General features: G+C 44.4%; 1 protein-coding gene across 1 annotated transcript; it reads right to left on the bottom strand.

Moving 5' to 3' along the window:
• Window positions 1-1,425: 1,425 nt before the first annotated feature.
• Window positions 1,426-18,008, bottom strand: xrcc2 (X-ray repair complementing defective repair in Chinese hamster cells 2). Its single transcript, XM_084321321.1, has 6 exons — window positions 17,936-18,008; window positions 13,028-13,109; window positions 11,432-11,467; window positions 7,715-7,864; window positions 6,647-6,947; window positions 1,426-1,891 (listed from the first exon to the last, which is right to left on the bottom strand). The coding sequence occupies exons 1-6, from the start codon at window positions 17,954-17,956 to the stop codon at window positions 1,531-1,533; spliced, it is 951 nt and encodes a 316-aa protein (XP_084177447.1). The 5' UTR covers window positions 17,957-18,008; the 3' UTR covers window positions 1,426-1,530.
• Window positions 18,009-24,904: the final 6,896 nt, after the last annotated feature.

Consider the following 24,904-nt stretch of genomic DNA (forward strand, 5'->3'; position numbering starts at 1 on the left):
GGGCTAGCAAAGGCCAACGGCACTAGAGGCTCCAGGCCTACAGAGGTCAACTACCTGCAGGCAGCTACCATGTCATTCAAGATGTGTTTGTTCAAAGTAGCGAATGATAGTATTGTATGAGAGAGGAGTATGATTGTATATAGATGGTAGTACAATTTACAAGTATACATACTGTGATTATAGGCAGCGGGCATGAATTACTAATGTTAACTGAACTTAGTATTCTTAGTGTTGTATGACAGTAAATGGATATGGTCAAAGGCCAGTTACAAAAGCAGGAGTGATGTATTAGGCAAAGGGTTCCACACAGTACCACAGTAAACCCAGGAGTGATGTATTAGGCAAAGGGTTCCACACTAGGGCTGGGCAATTAATCGGAAAAAAAATCGCGACCTCGATTCATAGACCTATGCAATCTCCTTTCTAAATTATGACGATTTTCTTTTATTAAAAAAAGATATATATATTACTTTCTTTTTTTAAATGACGATTCTGACTTGAGTTATTTTGTATGTTACAAGAGACTTGTAAGTTTAAATCAAGCACTTTCATATATGTTATCTTTAAGTTTAAGTCAAGCACTTTGATATGTTATGTTGTCTGTTTAAGAAAGATTTAAACTAAATGAGTATTGAAAAAATAAGAATCGTGATCTCAATTCTTAGAGAAAAATCGTGATTCACATATTAGCAAGAATCGCCCAGCCCTATTCCACACAGTACCACAGTAAACCCAGGAGTGATGTATTAGGCAAAGGGTTCCACACAGTACCACAGTAAACACAGGAGTGATCTATTAGGCAAAGGGTTCCACACAGTAAACACAGGAGTGATCTATTAGGCAAAGGGTTCCACACAGTAAACCCAGGAGTGATGTATTAGGCTGCAGCAAAGGGTTCAGTACAAAAGTAAACCCAACAGTAGCTAGGTGCCCGAACCGTGGTGGTCGAACGCAAACCGTTCCATAATACATTACATACAGATATATACACTATATATATATATATATATTAGGGATGTCCGATATTATCGGCCTACCGATATTATCGGCCGATATTGGCATTAAAATGTGATATCGGAAAATATCGGTATCAGTTTTCAAAAAAAATATATATATATATATATATTTTTTTTTAAACATTTCTATAACCTTTATTTACCCAGGCAAGCAAGTAAGAACAAATTCGGATTTTATTTATTGTCAAAAGTATGCATAATGTTGTGTTAATTACACGACAAGAGATATGTAATGTTAATTACCTGAAATTATTCTGTTTTTTTTTGGGGGGGTGGGGGGCCTGCATATATCGGTATCGGTTGATATCGGTATCGGAAATTAAGAGTTGGACAATATCGGTATAGGTAAAAAAGCCAATATCGAGCATCCCTAATGTATATATATATATATATATACACACACACACACACACATCACACTGCAAGAAAAGTACCACAGAAAATGCCAGACCTCTCTACGGCCTGTCATTAGAGAAGTCTAGGTGGAGAGAAGGAGGAGGAAGAAGATGACATTTCAAGTAAAAACCACTCCTCCATCAGTCACATAAAAGGAGCAGCTTCTGTATGCTTTGGATTTCACAGTGGAGGAGGAAGAAGAAGAGGAGGAGGAGGTGCAGTGGGCAGTGAACACCTGCCATCTCTTCTGATCCTTGGTGCTTGTTATGGTGGCCATTTTGGCTCCAGTGGGGGTGGCCAAGTTGGCCCCAGCCACTCTCCCTTTAGAACACACCAATCTGTGCGTCACTAGCCGTTGCCAGGAGCGACAGAGGTAAGGCCGGTCATACGAGGAGGAGGAGGCGTGGGCATCACTAACTGAGCTCCCATAATTCTTCATGATAGCATGTGTGGTGGTGAACACTGTGATCCTGTAGTCCCTGGAAGAGAGGACATATATTGTTCCGTAAGTATTATAGACTCCTGGTGGAAAAAGGTTAAAGGAACACGCCAACATTTTGGGAAATTAGCTTATAGTCTTCTCCAGAGAGAGACAAGAAGATAGATAGATTGATAGATACCAGTTTCCTCTCTGTGTGCGTTCAGTCGAAAGCTACTGTATCTGGCTGCACGTTAGCTTAGCTTAATGAATGGAAGTGGGACAGTGCCGGTTAGCCTTCGGGAGAGGTGTTAGTTGGACAATTTGATTGATTGAAAATTGTATTAACAGATTGCAGAATGGGTACAATACAGGGGGGATGCAGACCAGAGAAAGACTTTCGTCTCGTTTACATCAGGGTCCCCCATTTTCAATTCATCATAACATACGACATACATGACATACAGATAGACAGTACTGCTACATCTATACATTTATGACATACCAGATTTACAAATACAGTACTGTTTGAGATACGAAAATAGTCTAAAAAAAAGAGTACCGTAATTAGACTATAAGGCGCACCTGAATATAAGCCGCAGCAGCTAAATTGAATGATGTGTACATATATAAGCCGCAGGTGTTTTAATGTTTAATTACCATATGTAAGGGTTCGTGCACAGAGGGGATTGTCGGGAAAGGGATGGCTGCTTGAGGAAGCTCCCATTTATTAACATTTTTGTTTAAACAGTAACGGTAGCTAGGTACTAACGTTAGCTCACGGAACGATAGCTAGTTAGCCAACGCTAGGTAGGTACTACCGTTAGCTCACGGAACGATAGCTATTTAGCTAACGCTGGGTAGGTACTGTTAGCTCACGGAACGATAACTAGTTAGCCAACGCTGGGTAGGTACTAACGTTAGCTCATGGAACGATAGCTAGTTAGCCAACACTGGGTAGGTACTAACGTTAGCTCATTAGGGGGGGTTGGGTAGGCGGGGTAATTTCCCTAGGCTAATCGGCACTGTCCACTTCCATTCATTGTGCCAAGCTAGGCTAATGTGAAGCCAGACGGTAAGCAAATTTCCTAAAATGTTGGCGTGTTCCTTTAAGTCTGGAGCCCTGTAGATGGTTGTGTGGAGAGAAAAAACATCTGGCGGTAGTCAGGTTAGTAATGCTCCATGCCATCACATGTTTTAAATCTATTACAAGATGAATATTACGCTGAAGCTCAACTTTAAAGCAATCCAACGGATGTTTCATGCAAGTATAATGTCATGCAAGCCACATTTTACAATAAACCTCCGTTGGGCTGCTTTAAAAAGAAATTATATTGCAAATTGAAGCAATCACAATATCTGTCCGAAAAATCACAATTAGATATTTCCCCCAAATCGTGCAGCCCTAATAAGGATGTGAGGACACTGATAAGGATGTGAGGACACTGATAAGGATGTTAGGATACTGATAAGGATGTGAGGACACCGATAAGGCACTGATAAGGATGTTAGGATACTGATAAGGATGTGAGGACACTGATAAGGATGTTAGGATACTGATAAGGATGTGAGGATACTGATAAGGATGTGAGGACACCGATAAGGATGTGAGGACACCGATAAGGATGTTAGGATACTGATAAGGATGTTAGGACACCGATAAGGATGTGAGGACACCGATAAGGATGTGAGGACACTGATAAGGATGTTAGGATACTGATAAGGATGTGAGGACACCGATAAGGATGTTAGGATACTGATAAGGATGTAAGTAATACATGAAACTGTAATAGAAAACTATAGTAGTAGTAGTAGTAGTAGGCAGAGCGTTCTCTTTGATCTACTACTCAATTGTTGGGAACACCATGTAGGCCTAAATCTACATCTACAATCCATTACAGTCCACCCATTATAAACTATTATAATTATATATATATTTATTTTAATTAATTAATCTATTTGTAATTGTTATGTGTATGTTTATATGGGTACGGGTAGGTATGGATATTGGATGTATACTATGGATGGGCGGACAGACAGACGAATGGATGGATGCGGATAGGTAAATAATAAATATAGTCTAGGATCAGTAACATCTATGCTGGTACTCACTCTTTTGTTCATGTATGCACTTATGTTTTTGTATGGGTGATGGGTAAAAAGAATATCTAAAAACCGTCAAAATTTAAAATATACATATGTGTACATTTATGTATGTATGCGTGTGTACAGTATGTATGTATGCATACATGTATGTATGGATATGTGTATGTATGTGTATGTGTGTACATATATTACAACTAAATGTAGAGTGACTTCATTGACACAATAAAGTATACAAAAAAAGATAAGGATGTGAAGACACTGATAAGGATGTTAGGATACTGATAAGCAGGGGAGGAAACTAACTTTTTGGCTTACCAGCCAACTGGTGAGTATCTGATTTTTTTTACCAGCCAAACAGATTTTTTACCAGACAAAAAAAATCGCTAATTGTGATAATTACTTCTTTGTATGTCAAGCCGCGTCAATGTTGTGTATGCATCTGGGTAGGCACACTGTGCCTTTAAGACAGCACAGTGGACTTACGACAGTGCTGTGAAGTACCGTCAAGTGTTGTGGTAACGTCAGTTGGGTTGGTGTGCTGTTGTGCACAGTGCACTGGTTGAGCTAGCCCCTTTCGTGACTGCGATGTGCAAGCCAGGGGCTTTTGAGCATGAAATAAAATGTCTAACCTTACGTCGTAGTCCGGTGCTTTTTTGGAAACATTATAGTCATAACAGATACACCTAGCTGGCTGCTTTGAGCACACGGGGCTAACGTTAGCTAGCAAGCAGCTATAGCTAAAACGCTAACTAGAAGCTAACCACTGTATACAGTTCCAGTAGACTAACATTACACCTCTGTGATTTAAATGTGTCCTTAGTAACTTATACTCGAGGGTTGTACTGGGGTTGGATGCAGTTCCCCGTTGGTCAGTCTGTCTGTTTTCCATCTTCTGCTGTGTTTAACGTTATCTGTTTGCGAGTGCTCCTGATGGCTAGCCTAGTACCGCGGGACTTTTATTATTATATGTCCGCGGGTTGGCCAGTACTGCGCAAACGTTTATTAAACATTATATGTCCGCGGGTGGTCTTGTGCAGTGCTCTCTTGGCACTGTCAACTAAAGCGAACACTCAGAAGACGCGCACCGTTTGCCAGTGCAGTGATTGCAGAATGTTTTATTTTTTTGTATACTCGCCAGCAGGGGAGGAAACTAACTTTTTGGCTTACCAGCCAACTGGCGGGTATCTGATTTTTTTTACCAGCCAAACGTAAAAAATACTAGCATTTGGCCAGTAAAGTGGCCTAATTTCCTCCCCTGCTGATAAGGATGCGAGGACACTAATAAGAATGTTAGGATACTGATAAGGATGTTAGTAGGGATGCACCGAATCTTGGCCGAAACAGATACCGAAAATAGGAAACAGTTGGCCGAAAACCGAATGCCGAAAATGATTAATATAAATATATATAGAATGTATTTTTATTTATTTTTTAGCTACCTGATTATGGCAAAAGACATGATTATGGCAAAACTTTACTTAAATAATATTAATAATCACTATTATGGGCCCATAAAACATTTATTCAGCACTTTTGAATGCATACATTAATTCCAGACTGACTGCTGAAAGATTGTACAATTTAAACATTTTCTTTTTGCATACAACAAAATGTGCATTAAAGTCAAGTGCATTTTCTTTTCTCTGTAGGATAACTACAACAAAGTGCATTCAGAACAAAGCCAAGGTGCTTTAAAACTGCATAACGATCTGCATAAAGACACACACACAGGACTGTTGTATTTACTACATCTCCCGTGACTCTTAGCGGGGGATGACGTAGCTTACGAGAGACGGGTCAAAGAGGAATGGAAGCATTGTTAGCTAGCTTAACGCTAACGTTAGTTCAAAAGGTTTTAACCGCGACGGGCATATAGTAATGGCGATGATATAAAGCATGTTAAAGACGCATTTATTGGATGCGTTGCTCGCGGAGTTTACATAGAAACAGCGCGACTCCCAAAAGGAGTTAGTTATCACAGGCTGCAGAACGCAGGAAGAGCTGCCAAGCTGCTCACGTTACACGTTGCACGATTTGATTACGTCATCACAACAACACTTTAGGTTATGAACGTTACGTAACCCTGTTCTTTGACATTCAGTGATATATTTTCGGTGCTAAAACCCTTTCGGCCAAAAGCCGAAAGAACCTTTTTAACCATTTTCGGCCGATAATTTTCGGTGGCTGAATATTCGGTGCATCCCTAGATGTTAGGATACTGACAAGGAAGTTAGGATACTGATAAGGAAGTTAGGATACTGATAAGGAAGTTAGGATACTGATAAGGAAGTTAGGATACTGACAAGGAAGTTAGGATACTGATAAGGAAGTTAGGATACTGACAAGGAAGTTAGGATACTGACAAGGAAGTTAGGACACTGATAAGGAAGTTAGGATACTGATAAGGAAGTTAGGATACTGATAAGGAAGTTAGGACACTGATAAGGAAGTTAGGATACTGATAAGGAAGTTAGGATACTGACAAGGAAGTTAGGATACTGATAAGGAAGTTAGGATACTGATAAGGATGTTAGGATACTGATAAGGATGTGAGGATACTGAGCTTTTGACCTCATCACCCAGCTGGCACCCTGCTGGAGACCCCAGTTTGAAAAGCAATTATTATATGATATATATACAGTATATATATATTATTACCTGAGCAGCCTGGCCATATATATATATATTATATACCTAAATATATAATTACCTGAGCAGTCTGCCCAGCAGCTCTGAACACTTCTTTAGCTTCTCTTCCTGCTTGGCTACGCTCTCCCCGCCCCCACACCGCTCCACCCAATAGAAGGCAGAGATGCTGTCGATGAGGAGCATGGATAGGCCAGGCCGGGAGCAGAAGGAGGTCTCCAGGTAGTGGAGGGTGAGGAGGAGCTGGGAGGAGGAGGAACAGTGCACCACCAGGAGGCGAGACAGACAGGAGCGAAGGAGGACCTCCTCTGAGTCACCTCCTGGTGCTGCTGAAGATGGACCTTCAGCTGAGGACGTGCTGGGAGCTAGAGAGAGAGAGAGAGAGAGAGAGAGATACAGAGAGAGAGAGAGAGAGGAGAGAGAGAGAGATACAGAGAGGAGAGAGAGATACAGAGAGAGAGAGAGAGAGACAGAGAGGAGAGAGAGGAGAGAGATACAGAGAGAGAGAGCGAGAGAGAGATACAGAGAGAGATACAGAGAGAGAGAGAGAGAGATACAGAGAGAGAGAGAGAGATAGATACAGAGAGGAGAGAGAGATACAGAGAGAGAGAGAGAGAGAGAGAGAGAGATACAGAGAGAGAGAGAGAGAGAGAGACAGAGAGGAGAGAGCGAGAGATACAGAGAGAGAGAGAGAGATACAGAGAGAGATACAGAGAGAGGAGAGATACAGAGGAGAGAGAGAGAGATACAGAGAGAGATAGAGAGAGGAGAGAGAGATACAGAGAGGAGATACAGAGAGAGACACAGAGAGAGAGATACAGAGAGAGAGAGAGATACAGAGAGAGAGACACAGAGAGAGAGAGGAGAGAGAGATACAGAGAGGAGATACAGAGAGAGAGAGACACAGAGAGAGAGAGAGAGGAAAAGAAAGAGTGGATCACTAAAGCATAACATGTAACCACAAGTCTTCTAATGCTCTCTCTCTCTCTCTCTCTCTCTCTCTCTCTCTCTCTCTCTCTCTCTCTCTCTCTCTCTCTCTCTCTCTCTCTCTCTCTCTCTCTCTCTCTCTCTCTCTCTCTCTCTCTCTCTCTCTCTCTCTCTCTCTCTCTCTCTCTCTCTCTCTCTCTCTCACCATTGGCTAGTCTGTTTTCTAGTATAGTGACCAGGCGTAGCAGGTCAAAGTTGTAGTCCGTGTCCACAAACATGACCTCCACCTCCAGACCCCCGGCCTCCTGCGGCAGCACACAGCGACAGACCAGGTGGTAGAACAACTCTGTCTTACCTGGAGGGGGGAGAGGATGAGTCACAGCCCCAACGTTACCTGGAGCAGGGAGAGGATGAGTCACAGCCCCAACGTTACCTGGAGCAGGGAGAGGATGAGTCACAGCCCCAACGTTACCTGGAGAGGATGAGTCACAGCCCCAACGTTCTAAACTAGAATAATAAGAAGAGGATAAGTCACAGCCCCAACGTTCTAAACTAGAACAATAAGAAGAGGATAAGTCACAGCCCCAATGTTCTAAACTAGAATAATAAGAAGTGGATGGGTCATAGCTCAGTCATGTCTAGTGTTAGCTATTGTATCAAGAGCTCAGTCATATTGACCTGGTGTCTAGTGTTAGCTATTGTAGTGTTATCACGATACTGGAATTTCGAACTTCGATACGATACCTTGAAAAGTATCGATATTCGAAACCATTTTCGATACCACAGGGAAAAGGGTTCAATATTAAAATGTAAAAAAAAAAAATTAAATATATATATTTTTTTAAATAAATGTTGCTTTTGTTGCTGGTTGATTCTCCTCAGCTTCTCTCTGGTACTATAAGAGAAGATAAATATAACACTTTTAAAACCCTTTGTTTATCTTTAGATCACACATTTAAAAATAACTAAATGATATAATCTTAGAAATTAAGTAAACACTGTAATCTGTGTTGCATGTACCTGACAAACTGAACTGTTTGTACTACAGTCATATTCCAACTTAACTGAATGCACATGCGTGTGGACTACTGTACTATTACAGGTATTGAAATAAATTGCAACTTCCTTATAAAAAAAAATAATAATAATTTGTATGAATAATTAAATATCGATATTGCGGGAAATTAGTATTGAAACTGTTTTAAATATTCAGAATCTATATGTATCGAAAATCGCTATTTTTGACAACACTAAGCTATTGTATCAAGAGCTCAGTCATATTTGTGTTTCAAGTTCAAGTTTCAAGTTTGTTCATTAATTATCACAATAAAATACACATACTTTATGGTGAAATGCTTGGTTCTGTATGAGCCCCTGGGAGTGTGCTTAATACAGTAAGAAAAAGTAAGTAAGTAAAAAGTAAGTAAGAGGAATATACAATATACATATATACAATATACAGTACAATATACAATCTAAAGTACAACCTAGGTACAGTCTAAGTACAGTGAGTAAAATTTTGTAAACCGTGAGCTACAATGCAGAAAATGAGGTACAAAACATTGAGATAAGGTGCAAATGCAAATGAGGTATGAATGTAGTGCAAATCTCTTTAATAATAGATAAATATAATGTAGTGTTAAAGTGTCTAAAGTGAGTGTTAAGGTGAGTGTTTGTTTAAAAGTGAGTGTGCATGTGGATGTGTGTGCAATGAGTTTAGATGATGGGTTGTTACATGGAGTCATTGAGCATCCTGATGGCCTGGGGATAGAAGCTCCTTCTGAGTCTCTCTGTACTGGCCATGAGACTCCGGTAGCACTTGCCTGACCGCAGCAGTTCAAAGAGGCAGTTGTTTGGGTGACTAGTCTTTTTTTTTTATCCACTTTTTCTCCTTATTTTCTATTTTTCTCCCATCCCAATTTCGTGTATCAAATTCTCCCCTCCCCTGACTTGAACGTTGCTCGACTATGCCCCCCACTGGTCGGTTGTAGATAGGATAGAAGCCTTGCATCACGTGTTCCCTCCGGCACACGAGGAGGCAGCCTGTCACATCTTTTCGCCTGCCAGCGCGGACTCTCATTGGCGAGGTGTAACGCATGGGAGGCTCACACTACCCTCGCCACTTCCTGTCTCTGCTGTGCAGGCGTCTCCCAACCAACCTGTAGGGGTCGCTGTCCACAACGTCCAATCCCCACCCATCGACTTCCACCCGCTGACTCTGCCAAATGAGCCAGTACGACGGCCGGCCCAAGCCGAAGGCAATGCTGAGACTGGGATTTCGATACCGGAGTCTCTTGCATTGGTGACGAGCGCAATCTCCGCTGCGCCACCAAGCCGCCCGGTGACTAGAGTCTTTGATTATTCTCTTGCCTTGGCCCTGCAACGCTTGTTGTAAATGTCCTGGAGAGTGGAAAGCCCACCTCCAATTGTGCGTTCGGCTGAACGTGCCACTCTCTGTAGTCTGCTGCGGTCGTGTGCGGTGCTATTCCCAAACCAGGAGGTGATGTTACCAGTCAGGATGCTCTCTATTGTGCACGAGTAGAAGTTCTTAAGGATCTTCTGACTCACTTTGAACTTCCTTAGGCGCCTGAGGAAGTAGAGGCGTTGCCGTGCCTTCTTCACTACACTGTCAATGTGTATGGTCCATGTCAAGTCCTCGGATATGTGGACTCCGAGGTACATAAAACTGTTCACTCTCTCAACCGGTGTTAGTCATTGTATCAGGAGTTCAGTCATATTTACCTGTTGTCTAGTGTTAGTCATTGTATCAGGAGTTCAGTCATAATTATTTACCTGTTGTCTAGTGTTAGCCATTGTATCAAGAGCTCAGTCAGTCATGTTTACCTGTTGTCTAGTGTTAGCCATTGTATCAAGAGCTCAATCATATTGACCTGTTGTCTAGTGTAAGTATTTGACAGTAATTTAATGAATCTAATTCGACCTTATAAAGATTCATTGTTCTTTAAAGCGTCTATGAGTGAATCTCACCCATTGGAAATATACTGGGAAACACCTTATCTGTTGTGATAGGACTGCAGGCCCCATCGTATGAGAACATTCTTAAAATGTATCTTCTCCAACCAGAACAGACTGGATCTCAAGGACGTTTTGACTGGGTGAGGTTGATCTCAAGTAACGCAACACATGACAAACGGTTACCGCCTGTTTGGGGTGAACAACCATTACCTCATCACTTTATTAACCAGTCACCTAGCAGTACGTATCAAAAGTGTAACTACTTCATGGGAGGAGTTTACTTGTATCAAATCTGCTGTCAGTCATTCCACTTGCATTCCAGCTGCACTGCATTACCACTTGCGGTGGAATCCTTTACCTGTGTGACTAGAATAAATCATCTTTTGGTATATTCTCAAATCTGACTTAGTCTCCATCCTTATATTATATCAGATCCACCTGTGTGTGTTATCCGATACCCTTTATCCTGCTGTTGCAGCAATCAACAAGCATGAATTTAGAGGTACTTTCAATAGTGTTAGCCATTTTATCAAGAGCTCAGTCATATTTACCTGTTGTCTAGTGTGAGCCATTGTATCAGGAGTTCAGTCATATTTATCTGTTGTCTAGTGTGAGCCATTGTATCAGGAGTTCAGTCATATTTACCTGTTGTCTAGTGTTAGCCATTGTATCAGGAGTTCAGTCATATTTATCTGTTGTCTAGTGTTAGCCATTGTATCAGGAGTTCAGTCATATTTATCTGTTGTCTAGTGTTAGCCATTGTATCAGGAGTTCAGTCATATGTACCTGTTGTCTAGTGTTAGTCATTGTATCAAGACCTCAGTCAATCAACTATAGAATGAAAACTACCCATCTGCCAGCGTTTGGATGACAGATCAGGTCTTTAATATATAACTGTGACTGATTACCAAAATGTAGTTAAACTTGCAATTAAAAGCTGACTTACCTGTCCCCTCCTTACCATGGAGTTCAACCACCTCTCCTGGATAGATAGATAGACAGAGAGAGAGTGAGAGAGAGAGATAGAGAGAGAGAGTGAGAGAGACAGAAAGAGAGAGAGGGGAGACAGAGAGAGAGAGAGAAAGACAGAGAGAGAGAAAGACAGAGATAAGAGAGAAAGGAAGGCAGAGAGAGACGGAGAGAGGGATAGAGAGTATTCTTGACAGCTGGAGGAATCTCTAGAGTTGGTTGCTGGTGTTTACTCTCTTATTATTCAATATTAAACAGTGAAAACATAGAGGGGGTTAATATTGAAGGTTTAGATCAACCCGTCTGTTCCTAAAAGCTATGCTGAGCAGAACAACCAGCTGAATAGAAATATCTCTATAGTGCATTAGACTTGATTGATTGATTGATTGATTGATTGAAAACTTTATTAACAGATTGCAGAACGGGTACAGGACAGTACAGCTCAATGCAGACCAGAGAAAGACGTTTGTCTTGTTTACATCAGGGTCTCCCATTTTCAATTCATCATAACATATATGACATACAGATAGACAGTACTGCTACATCTATACATTTATGACATACCAGATTTGCAAATACAGTACTGTTTGTGATACGAAAAGAGTCCAGAAAAGAGAGTATATACATTTGACGTAGAAACTGTACATTGGACTAAAACTCCCTGTGTTGTCATTAGACTATGTCAGTGTTAAATTAACTTGGACTAAAGTTGTACTGAATGGATGCAAACAGTTGGTCAGACTCAGACGTATTAAAGTAACATCATCCATATTGAGAATTTAAACAGAATCTGAAACTGTTCTCAGTGTCACCTATAAAAACCTATAAAATCATATCAGGGCACCTGGGAATGGAATAAATTGGAATTATCTATCTAGGTCGTCCTCGGACGGGCCCTCCATCGGTGCTTCCAGTCATCCCGATCCTCCATGCATCTGGCTAGCTCGCCGGTGCTTTCTGTTCCCACATCTCTCCTGAGTACGTCCACGTAGGTTAACGTGGGACGTCCTCGTGATCGATGCCCGTGTGTTGGTTCCCACAGCACAAGTTTGCTGGTTGGCATCTCATGGTGTCTCTGGCAGTGACCTGCCAGCCTCATTCTCCTGACTGCCACTTTATCGCTCACCTTTAGCACCACCCCATACAAATGAAGCAAACAGTCAGCCTGATGTTTTTCAAGCTGACGGTAAAGAGGGGGGTGTTTCAAGCTGTGTTATACCTGCCACTGTCATGTCTGTCTATTCATCTTGTTTAAAACGAGGTCCACAATGGAAATACGTTTTAGAAACTGTTTGTTAATTACCGTCGATGGTTTTATAATGTATGCATAATGCATGACTGTTGTGCATTTGTTATTGATTGTCAAACTAAACTAAACGAATAGTCTATGGGGCAGCTCCAGTTTTATATTATCACAACACGTTTACGTTTTTAGCACTCTAGTTTTTGGATTAGTGGAGATAGTCGTTTGTTGTGTTCCCACTAATATTACTGGACACTGTGGACAGTCTTATACCATAATGAATAACTTGTATGCATTGTTAAATTGGATGTAGTTCCTCTTTAACGTTACCGTGGCCAGGTCCTCTGTCGTCGGGGAACAGGCGAGGTTCGATGTCTTTCAGAGAACGTCGTCCTTCCAACCTGGCGAACAGCTACAGGACACAGGTGTCACAACAACAATAACATCATATTCATACTGTAGTTACTTACAGAGCTACTGGTTTTGGCAGGTTTAACAATAAGACCACATTCTACACATTTGGCACTTAGCAGATGCTCGTATACAGATTGATTGATTGAAAACGTTATTAACAGATTGCAGAATGGGTACCGTACAGTACAGTACAGTACGGCTCAATACACACAATATTATTATGTGTGTATTAATATTTCTAAGCAGACCGGAGAAAGACTTTCGTCTTGTTTACATCAGGGTCGCCCATTTTCAATTCATCATAATGATCGACTTAAAACGATTTCAAGTTAACGATATTGTAGCGCTGAGAAGAAGGAGTCGGAGGCGGTGTCTCGAAGCTAAACCTAATTCCTTTATTCATCAGCGTAACAACAAATCGACGTAGTCGTATCGACAGTAAAATAAGAATGCCGGTGGCAGGAAGTGCCACCCTATAAATCGTCCGGGGGGAACTACCATTCCCAACGAGTTCCGTGTGAATTATGTACAGTCACTACACAAGCCCCCCCAGAATTCACCCATAGTCAAAATCCCCCCGGCGTGGGGGAACAATTGCCCGGCCTCTGCGTGTGCGGAAAGCCGGGGGCGGGGAGGGCGGAGTGGCATAAGCGCCCGCGCCGTCCACGACACCCGGGGGCACGAAACGGCCTCGGCGAGCGTGGAAAACCGGGGGCGGAGAGGGGAAAGCGTCGCAAGCGCCCGTACCCTCACCGACACCCGGGGGCGCTGGCATCGGTGAGGCCGCCGGTGGCTCTGTGGGCGGTGGCACCCGGGGCAACGGCGGACGACCCCTGCGGGGGGGAAGGGCCAACTCCAAAGGCTGTGAAACGTCTATGTGAGCGGGCTTGATCCTGTCTATCGACACGGTCTCCGTCCTACCGCCCATGTCGACCATGAGGTCCTTGTTACCGTGTCGCAGGACCCTAAACGGGCCATCGTAAGGGGGGCGTAGGGGCCCCCGGTGCGCATCGTGGCGAACAAAAACATACTCCGCCGTGTGCAGGCTGCGCGGCACCCGGGAAACGGGGGTACCATGCTGCGACGTGGGAATCGGGGCGAAGGTCTGAGCCGCTTCTCGCAGGGTGGAACGCTGGCTGGCCGCGGACCAAGGGGTTGTCGCGTCCGGAATGAAATCCCCCGGGACGCGCAATGTCTGGCCGTATAACAGTTCCGCGGACGAGGCCTGCAGGTCTTCCTTGGGGGCGCTCCTAAGTCCGAGCATGACCCACGGCAGCTTATCCACCCAGTTGCCGTCCGTCAGGCCTGCGCGCAGCGCCGCCTTCATGGACCGGTGGAAACGTTCGCATAGCCCGTTGGCCTGCGGGTGGTACGCGGTTGTACGGTGCAGCTTAACCCCCAGGCCGCTGGCGACTGCGTTCCAGAGCTCTGAGGTGAACTGCGAGCCCCGGTCGGAGGAGAGGTCAGACGGGGTCCCGAAACGTGCGATCCACGTGCTGATAAAGGCGCGGGCCACGTCGGAAGAAGACGTCGAGGCGAGGGGAACGGCTTCCGGCCATCGGGTGGTCCTGTCCACCATAGTGAACAGGTAGGTAAACCCGTGAGAGGAAGGAAGCGGGCCCACGAGGTCAACATTGACGTGGTCGAACCTCCTCTCGGGAACCACGAATGTCACAAGCGGGGCCTTGGTATGTCGGTGCACTTTAGCCCGTTGGCAGGACACACACGCGTCGACCCAGGCCATCACGTCTCTCTTGAGCCCTCGCCACACAAACTTCTGTGACACCAACCTGCTCGAAGGCTTCCTACCGGGGTGAGACAGGTCGTGCACAGCCTCGAAAGCCCGCCTGCGCCAGCCTATAGGGACCAGCGGCCGGGGTTGCCCGGTGGAGAGGTCACAGAGCAGGGACGCGCCCGAGCCGCCAATCGCGACGTCTCTGAGGCGCAGACTGGTATCCGCTGTCCTGAGGGCCTGGATGTCGTGGTCGGAGGCCTGTTCCGAGCCCATGGCGACGTAGTCGAGGCCCAGTTGCACAGCTCCGATGACGACCCTGGATAGGCAGTCTGCGATCACGTTGGCTTTCCCGGCGATATGCCGTATGTCTGTCGTGTACTCGGAAATGTACGAGAGTTGGTGCTGTTGTCGCGCGGACCACGGTTCAGCCACCTTGGACATGGAGAACGTGAGGGGTTTGTGGTCGACGAAGGCCGTAAACTCCCGGCCCTCCAGCATGAAACGAAAATGGCGCACCGCCAACCAGAGACCTAGGAGCTCTCTGTCAAATGCGCTGTACTTGCGCTCCCTGGGGGTCAGTTGACGGCTGAAAAACGCCAGCGGTTGCCAGGCGCCGTCAACGTATTGCTCATGCACTGCGCCCACCGCGTAGTCTGACGCGTCGGTGGTAATGGCGACCGGGGCCCCCGGTGACGGGTGAGCCAACATGGCTGCACCCGCCAGGGCCGCCTTGGTGGCCGCGAAGGCTGTCGTCCTCTCGGCCGTCCAGTCGACCGGCTGGTTGGGGGACTTGGCCTTCAGCGCCTCGTAAAGCGGCCGCATGGTGTGGGCCGCCCGGGGGATGAACCGGTGATAAAACGTCACCATCCCGAGAAATTCCCTGAGCGCCCGGGCCGTCGGGGGTCGTGGGAAAGCGGAAACGGCCTCCACTTTCGACGGGAGGGGGGCGGCCCCCCTCCTGTCGATGAGGTGTCCGAGGAACCGTATGGAGGTCAACCCGAACTGACACTTAGCCGGGTTGATGATTAGGCCGTTTTGGCCCAGCCTCGTAAAGAGGCATCGTAGGTGCTCCAGGTGCTCTTCGGGCGAGGAGCTGGCGACGAGGATGTCGTCCAGGTAGACAAAAATAAACGGCATGTCTCTGAGCGTCGAGTCCATTAGCCTCTGGAAAGACTGTGCCGCGTTCTTCAGTCCGAACGGCATCCGTAGGAACTCAAATAGACCGAAGGGTGTTACCACCGCCGTCTTCGGGACGTCCAAGGGGTGTACCGGCACTTGGTGGTAACCGCGTACCAGGTCTACTTTCGAAAAGAACAGCTTACCCGCCAGGTGCCCTGAGAAGTCCTGGATGTGGGGGACCGGGTAGCGGTCTGGCGTGGTAGCGTCGATGAGGCGTCTGTAGTCCCCGCACGGTCTCCATCCCCCGTCCGGTTTGGGCACGATGTGCAGCGGCGAGGCCCAGGGGCTGTCCGAGCGTCGGACAATCCCCAACTTCTCCATGTTGGCGAACTCTGACCTAGCGACTGCTAGTCTGTCAGGGTTGAGCCGGCGGGCCCTAGCGTACACGGGAGCTCCTTGAGTCTCTATGTGATGCTCGACCCCGTGTTTGGTGGTCGCGGCCGAGAACGTAGGCTGTGTCAAGCCGGGAAACTCCCGCAGTAGGCGTTGGTACACGTCACCTTCTGCGAGCGAGCTGGCCAGCCCGCTGTATACCACTTCATTGCGCACACAAGTCAAGGAAGCGTACGTCTGGGCGTCTACCAGGCGGCCGTGCCTCACGTCCACGAGGAGCCCATGTGCGCAGAGGAAATCCGCCCCGAGTAGTGGGAACGAGACGTCGGCCGTGACAAACTCCCACGTGAACCGCTGTCCCCCGAAACACAACTCCACGGTCCTCGTGCCGTAGGTGCGGATCGGGCTACCGTTGGCGGTCGTCAGTCGCGGACCCCCCCCCCCGCCGGCGGTGTCCACCACCGTCGCCGGTAGGACGCTCCTCTGTGCTCCGGTGTCGCAGAGGAATTCTCGACCAGAGAGTGTGTCCTTAATGAAGAGTAGCCTGTTCGACGTACCTGCGCTCACGGCCGCTACTGGGCGCAGGTGTTGGCGTTCCCCGCCCTGACAAAAGTACAAGGCGGGCGGCACTTCGTTGCTTTCGCGCCGAAGCGTGCGTGGAAATAACACAGGCCTGTGTCATTATTGCCGTCGGCCGCGGCGCCCCTCTCCATCTTCGCCCCTCCCCCTCTGGGCATGTGCGCCCGTGTCGGGGCCAGCACCTCTGGGGCTAAGTGCTGCGTGGCCAGGTAGAACCGATCTGCCTCCTCCGCCAGAGCACGGGGATCCACAATGTTTGTATTGGCCAGCGCCGTCTGTACCCGTGGCGGCATGTGTCTGAGGAACAGCTCTTTAAATAAAAAGTTTGGCTGCTCGGCGCCCAGCAGATTCAGCATCATTTCCATATGCGCCGACGGCTTGCTGTCTCCCAAGCCACGTATATCCAACAAGCGCCGGGCCCGCTCAGACGGCGACAACTCAAAAATCCTGAGCAGGTGCGTCTTAAACGCCTCATATCTATCCCGGGCCGGCGGAGCGGTAATGAAGCCTACCGTTCTCGCCGCCGTAGTGTTGTTCAGACTCGAGACGACGTGGAAGTATCGAGCGGCGTCATCCACGATTCCCCGTAGGGCGAATTGCGCCTCCGCCTGGGCGAACCACGCGGCCGCCGACTGCTCCCAAAACTCCGGCAGTCTGAGAAAACCAGCGTTGTTTGCCATGTTCGTCGTATTCTCCGTCTCGGAAACTTCCTCGAGACTAATGTCAGGGTCACCAGTGTAGCGCTGAGAAGAAGGAGTCGGAGGCGGTGTCTCGAAGCTAAACCTAATTCCTTTATTCATCAGCGTAACAACAAATCGACGTAGTCGTATCGACAGTAAAATAAGAATGCCGGTGGCAGGAAGTGCCACCCTATAAATCGTCCGGGGGGAACTACCATTCCCAACGAGTTCCGTGTGAATTATGTACAGTCACTACAATATCAAGTTAACAATAGATACAGTGTGCTATGCTATAATTATATGTTATAATATTCTAACCTGTGCTCCAGTTTCTGTCATTGTAGCGCATCTGTCGTATTCAGGTATAAACACCAACACGCGTTTTAAACCAAGTTCCTGGTTCTGACGTTTTACCGTAATGTCCGGTGTACAAGAGCAGAAACGTCCTGCGCCACACTACGCAGAGCTGTCTCTACTGCGCATGTACGTCACAGCCTGTTTGATAATAATATATAATTGATTTTTTTATGAACTAGCGAGCGGGGGATATAATAATAATAATAATAATAATAATAATAATAATAATAATAATAATAATAATAATAATAATAATAATAATAATAATAATAATAATAATAATAATAATAATAATAATAATAATAATAATAATAATAATAATAATAATAATAATAATTTCAAACCTTTATTTAAACTCGAAAGGCAACTGAGGTTTCCTTCATTTACAGTCACGTTTGATTGATTGATTGATAACTTCATTAACAGATTGCAGAATACAGTACGGCTCAATATAAACAACTGCTAAGAGGATGCAGACCAGTGAAAAGACTTTCGTCTTGTTTACATCGGGGTCCCCCATTTTCAATTCATCATGACATTTATGACATACACGACAAACAGATATACAGAACTGTGTAATAAAAAGAGATCATAAAAAATATATACGTCGAGTGTACAGAGTTAAGCAACAACAACAAAAAGCATATAAAATCACACAGCATATACAATCATAACAATTAGACAAGGATAACAATCAATTAAAACATGTACAACTTGATTGACAAAGGTTGGAGATCAAGGTTTTAAACTCTGCAACAGAGGGGAGAATCTCCAGCTTTAAGGACTGTTGGAGTTCATTTCATCAGAGGGGCATCACAGCAACATGCAGATTTACCCTGTTCAGAGCAAACTCGGGGGACCTTAAGGACCAGCCAGTCACACACAACGGGTTCCATAGGTACCGGAATTCCATTCCAATAATGATGTATAGTATAAGGAGGTAGTTTACCAATAAGGGCCTTAAAAATGAACAAATACCAGTGTTTGTTGCGCCTCTCCATCAGCGAGGACCAACCAACCTTCTCATAAAGGACACAGTGATGAGTGTCGTGTATCTATTCATTGGTGATGAATCTGAAGGCAGAGTGACAGACAGAGTCCAGGTATATACGGGTTGTGTGGATGCCTATATAAATTACATCACCATAGTCCAGGACTGATAATAAAACTGATTAGACAACTCTCTTCCTACTAATCAAAGGAAAGCTGGTTCTGTTTCTGTATAGGAAGCCAATTTTATGTCGCAACTTGGAGGCAAGGTTGTCCACATGGAATTTAAATGTAAATGTCTCATTGAGCCACACACCAAAATATTTATATTCAGTGACTCTCTCAATGCTAGAACCACTTATGGTAGATAATGTATCGTATGTGTAAACCATCCAATATGTCTGGCTCTAAAAAACAGCTTACATTTTTGTTTTACTAGCATTAGGAACCAATTTAAGTTTAATAAGAGCTTCCTGGAGGGTAATAAAGGACATACTAATAATCACGAGGAAACTATAAAAGAAGGAAGGGTCAACACGTCACTAGTGTGTAGTGCATGAATGCACTTTTATAGTTTCCTTGGAAAGTGATAGGATAATATGATATGAGGCACAGGAGGCCAAACCTTTCTGGTATTTGTCGCCACCTAGCGGCTTGAAAAATAATAATAATAATAATTTAGGACCTGCTCAGAGGTCATCAATCGGCACACATGCGATGCATGCATGCAATTAGTATCTGCGATTAACCCATCCCGTCGTCCTTCCCCCCCAAGGGCAGCCGGGAGCAGACAGGAGTCAACGTGAGCCGCGCCAGGGGACCAATCCAAGTGCTCCTGTCCGTCTTCGTCAAGGACGCCACAGCGTTAGCGATCTATTGTTGTGCATGTTTTTCCATTGGGTTTATCTTATCGGGGGGGGGGAAACCCTTGCGAGCACGGGGAGAACATGCAAACTCCACACAGAAAGGCCTGGGAGATACCCCACCTGGGTAACTGGCATCATGGAAACCTGGTCCCCAAGCGGGAATCGAACCCTGGAAAAAGAAATGTTATAGACGGTAGTGTGCAAGCTGTGGCCTTTTTATTATAGGGCATAATATGTCTGGTTTGAGTCAAGGGAGCATCATATATATATATATATTTGTAGATTTATCGTGGATAATATTATTTGTAATTTTGAGCTTTTACTGGAAAATGTGTTTTTTGGAAATGTAAGGATTGACCTACTGTTCCTAATTTATGCAAATGACATGTAATCAGCTTGTGACTGCAACTTGTTCCTGTTCGCGGATGACTCAGCCCTGCTGGTCTCTGACAGGGACAAGTTGCACGTTGAAAAAGCCCTCAGCTCTGAACTCGGCAGAATCTGCACCTGGCTCGCTGATAACAAACTATCATTACACCTGGGTAAAACAGAGTCCATTCTCTTTGGATCAAATAACAAACTCAGCAAGACCAACGGCTTCTCTGTTACAGTGGGTGACAATATTGTCACAAGGAAAGATGAAATTACCTACCTGGGTTCCATCCTAGAGGCAAATCTTTCCTGTGACACAATGGCAACCAATGTAATAAAAAAAGTCAACCAACGAACAAGATTCCTGTACCGGATCTCCTCTCTGGTAAACAAGAATACCCTGAAGACTCTAACAGGAGCACTCATTCAAGGGTACTACGACTATGCTTGCATCTCATGGTACCAAAGCACATCAAAGGCCCTAAAAACAAGACTACAAACATCACAAAACAAACTGGTCAGACTACTGCTTGACCTTACTCCTAAAACCCACCTCACCCCTGCCCATTTTGACAACCTAGGATGGCTTAGAGTAGACGACAGAGTACAGCAACTTGCAATGGGCCTGGTCTATACACTACACGACTAAGGTACCCATGTACATGCCGAAATACTTCCCAAAGGTCAGTGAATTCCACGACCACAACACCAGAGGGAGTAGGGTGTATCTGCAGTGCCGGAGAACCCCACCTACCGCTGGTTCCAACCACCTATGGAAGGTTTTGGGCTGTATTTGCACCATATTATGTGAATATGTTACGTGTATCTTGTATATTTGCACCATTATATGTATGACTGTTGCTATGTTTACTGTGTGTTTTGCAAGTGCTGTTGCATAAATATTCTATATTTTATAATTAATTGATTAATGATTGATTTCTTATTTTCATGTATAAAGTAATAATTAGATAAATAATGTGATGCATAAATAATTTGATGTAAAAAGCTAAATTCATTGGTCAACAATTAAACGTGATAGGCACAAAGTCATGAGAATATGTCACATTTAACCGTCACATTTAACTGTAGACAGGGAGAGCGGGCGCGCTCTGATGGACGACAGTTGAGCAAGAGTATACGCTGCTCGACCAGTTGTAATTTGATATTTTATGGACGTCTGGTGTTGTAGCAGACCGTCAAAACAAAGGTATTCCATAGGACAAGGACTCAAGAACCTCTTTTCCTGACGAGCGGCCAACAAGGTATTTTATTTCTTTGAGTAAATGCATTTTGTTTGATGCGCCATTGTATTGTAACCGTTGTATTGTTGTAACCGTTGCATTGTAACCGTTGCATTTGTACTGTGTCTGTGTTCATCCAATAAATATAGTTCTCAAGGCGTGAGAGGGAGCCCAAGACAATAAACGCCTGTTTTATAAAGAATCAACCCTGTTTTATAAAGAATCATCCCTGTATGTCGTTGGGGAAAGAGCTACAGTGTTGCATTTTAGTATTTATATTTAAGTACTGCATGTGTGCCTTGTGTAGGCTACCTTGAGTATAGTTACTACCTTCTGTATCATTGGTGCTTGTGACATCTGTTTGGCACCATTGTAAATGAGACCTTGGTCTCAGTACTGTATATCTGTTTCTTATGTCTTGTATGTCATAAATGTCTTGATGAAACAGTGTATATCTGTATGTCATAAATGTCTTGATGAAACAGTACTGTAAATCTGTAGACTATGTCATAAATGTCTATGACATAATGTCTTGTATGTCATAAATGTCTTGATGAAACAGTACTTATCCCATATATCCTATTCTGCAATCTGTAGCTGTAAGCCGTAAATGTGGTCCATCCGCATATCTGGCAACCCAAATGCGTCCCAAAACCCAAACCCTGCGCATGCGCACTATTGAGCCGCACTGTATTGTACCCATTCTGCAATCTGTAGCTGTAAACCGTGCATGCGCACTAGCCCAAAACCTTCCGTAGGTGGTTGGAACCAGCGGTAGGTGGGGTTCTCCGGCACTGCTGTTGCCGCCGCGCCCCTTCAGAAATAAACAGCAGTGTTACCGTAGATATATAGTATTACCTCTAATTAAATAACACATCCTTGCAATAGCAGTGGAAGTTGGTCTTCTTCTTGGCCTTTTTTATTTATTTTCTTAATTATACACAGTTCAATAAAAAAAACATTCAAGTGACATCAATCAATCACTATCATAGTGATTACAAAAAAGAATATACAAAGCCAGAATAATGTTCATTCATACAAATACATAAAACATCTTTTTTATTTATTTAATCCTTTCATTTCAAACCTTTATTTTAACTCGAAAGGCAACTGAGGTTTTCCTCATTCACAGTCACGTCGAGTGTATACAGAAATGAGCAACACAAAAAAAAGCATATCAAATCACAACAAAGAGACAACAAGATGAGGCAAAATGCAAGGATAACAAATCAATTAAAACATGTATAGCTACAACTTGATTGACAAAGGTTGGAGATGAAGGTTTTAAACTCTGCAACAGAGGGGAGAATCTCAAGCTTTAAAGGACCGTCTGAGTTAATTCCATGAGCTATAGAGGGGCATCATGGGCCCCGTTCCCCGTACCTGGATAACTGAGTTAGCCGGATAATTTCCAGTCAAGCCTGACTTAAGCCGGACCTTCCCATTCCCCGACGCTCGATTGTCTAAATCACCATGACAACAGATCAAAAAGTTTGAGCCTGGTCGGGAGCAGGGTTAACTTCAGTTAGCCGGATGAACCATGGCCACGCCCCCGCAAAGAAATGACAGCTCGCTTCCTGAAATGATTCTCACAGTCTAGGATCTGCATTATACCATTCTGAATTACGTTTCTGTGCTTCGTTTTCCTAGAGGGGGCTTTTGAAATGTATAATAATAGAACTAAATGCTGATAATAAATCATATTGAGCCTATAGATTTACTTTGTCCTAAATAAAATAATGCACGTCATATACGGCGCTCGGAGTCGCGATACACGCTGCATGTGGTTATTTTAATAACGGCGCATTGCAAATGTGAATCCCGCTGGGATATTTCTAATGAATGAAACCTATCGGCCGTTTGGCTCTGATTAGTTTCATATATTCTCCGCTGTAGATTTGCTTAACGGAGCGCCCGGATTGTGTTTCATTCAAGCATAAAATTTAAGTGTCTATGCAGGGATTGTGGTTTTTGTGTGATATTGTAACTGGGATTAAAATGTCTGATGAGATGCGCTGTTTGACGGATTTGAGAAATTGAATGAGCCGTTGACGTCACATTAATGCATTTGAGAATAAAGAGATAAAACTTCATTAAAAAGTAAAATATTCTAAACACGGGTCTCTCGTCCATTAATGGATAAACAATGAATTTATCCCGTCTGGCACAGTGGCGCAGCGGCTAGTGCTGAATCCTGGCAACCGGGCGACCTGTGTTCAAAACCCAGCGTTTCCAATATAATTTTTTTGGAATATAATATTAATGATTATACGCAAAAGTAGCCTAGTTTTAAGTTAAAATATTATAAATCTACATGCATTGAGGATGTCATTCTTTATATAGCTCTCAACGTGCACCAAATTGAATTATTCCTACATTGCAAAAAGAAGGAAAAGACTAGGATTCGAACCCGGGCCGTCTGCGTGAAAGTCAAAACCACAAACCGTTACACCACAGTGCAGATAAGTAAAAGATCCACCATACATCAATCAATGGGCAAGAGAGCCGTATCCTTATTCTGTATAACAGTTAAACTAATTATTTTCGCTAGCAAGATCTCATTTGATTATTCAATCCATAAACCTACTGCCAGCAGGCAAGTTTAAAGAAATATAATCTGATTGATTGGGGTAATGAGGGATTTAAAATTAGCCTATAGATCATGCATTTAACTTGTCGGCGAGGCTATTGAGCCGTACTGCAATCTGTTAATAAAGTTTTAAATCAATTAATCAATCAATGCCGTTAGAAAATCAGGATCTCTGCTATCGATACGTGCTGGCTTTTCAACTGAAGCGGCCGCGCGCACTTATCCTGGGTCTCAAGTCTGGTTCGAGTTAACGAGACTGAATCCACCTTCGAGGAACAGGAAAATCCCGGCTTCAAACATCGGGTTAACTGAATCTGGATAATGGGACTCTTGATCGACTTAGTTGAACCAGGTACGGGGAATAGGGCCATGCTATTGGGTTGTATAGGATACACACGCAGACACACACAAAAAGGGGAATCTTAAAGTTAACCACTTGAATTGCTGAGCGATGAGAGAGGGTATGGGGGAAAACACAAGAATAAAATAAATAAAAATAAAAGCTGTAGGAAACACAGAACACCAGTATAAAAGAACTGGGGGAAAAAACCCAAAGTAACCACCACTGCCTAGCACTAGCAGTTCAAAACAACAACAAAGAAAACAGCACTAGAGACAGAGAAAACCCTAGAAGCATGAGCTTGAGACACTCCTCTACTATTGAGGGAAAACATGAAATGGACAAGCATCCAAATCCGAACACGGTCAACAAAACCTACTTAAAGGCACTGCACACCTGACACCAATCAGGTGGCAATCAAGCCCACACACCTGCCATGTCGCATGGCAATTAACTAGTGTCTGGTGGTGATTGACAGCTCACCAGAGAAAACCAAAAAAAACATCCAAAGCACACTATAGATAGAATAAA

Source organism: Notolepis coatsorum (genome assembly GCF_963971535.1).
Source record: "Notolepis coatsorum genome assembly, chromosome: 9".
NCBI classification, from domain to species: Eukaryota; Metazoa; Chordata; class Actinopteri; order Aulopiformes; family Paralepididae; genus Notolepis; species Notolepis coatsorum.

Excerpts from the sequence above, each read along its gene's own strand:
- xrcc2 (XM_084321321.1), bottom strand. The coding sequence starts at position 17,956 with ATGACAGAAACTGGAGCACAG. Across the intron at positions 7,865-11,431 it reads CCATGGTAAGGAGGGGACAG|GTAAGACAGAGTTGTTCTAC; the intron begins GTAAGTCAGCTT and ends TCCCCCCTCCAG. Across the intron at positions 6,948-7,714 it reads AGAAAACAGACTAGCCAATG|CTCCCAGCACGTCCTCAGCT; the intron begins GTGAGAGAGAGA and ends CTCTCTCTCTAG.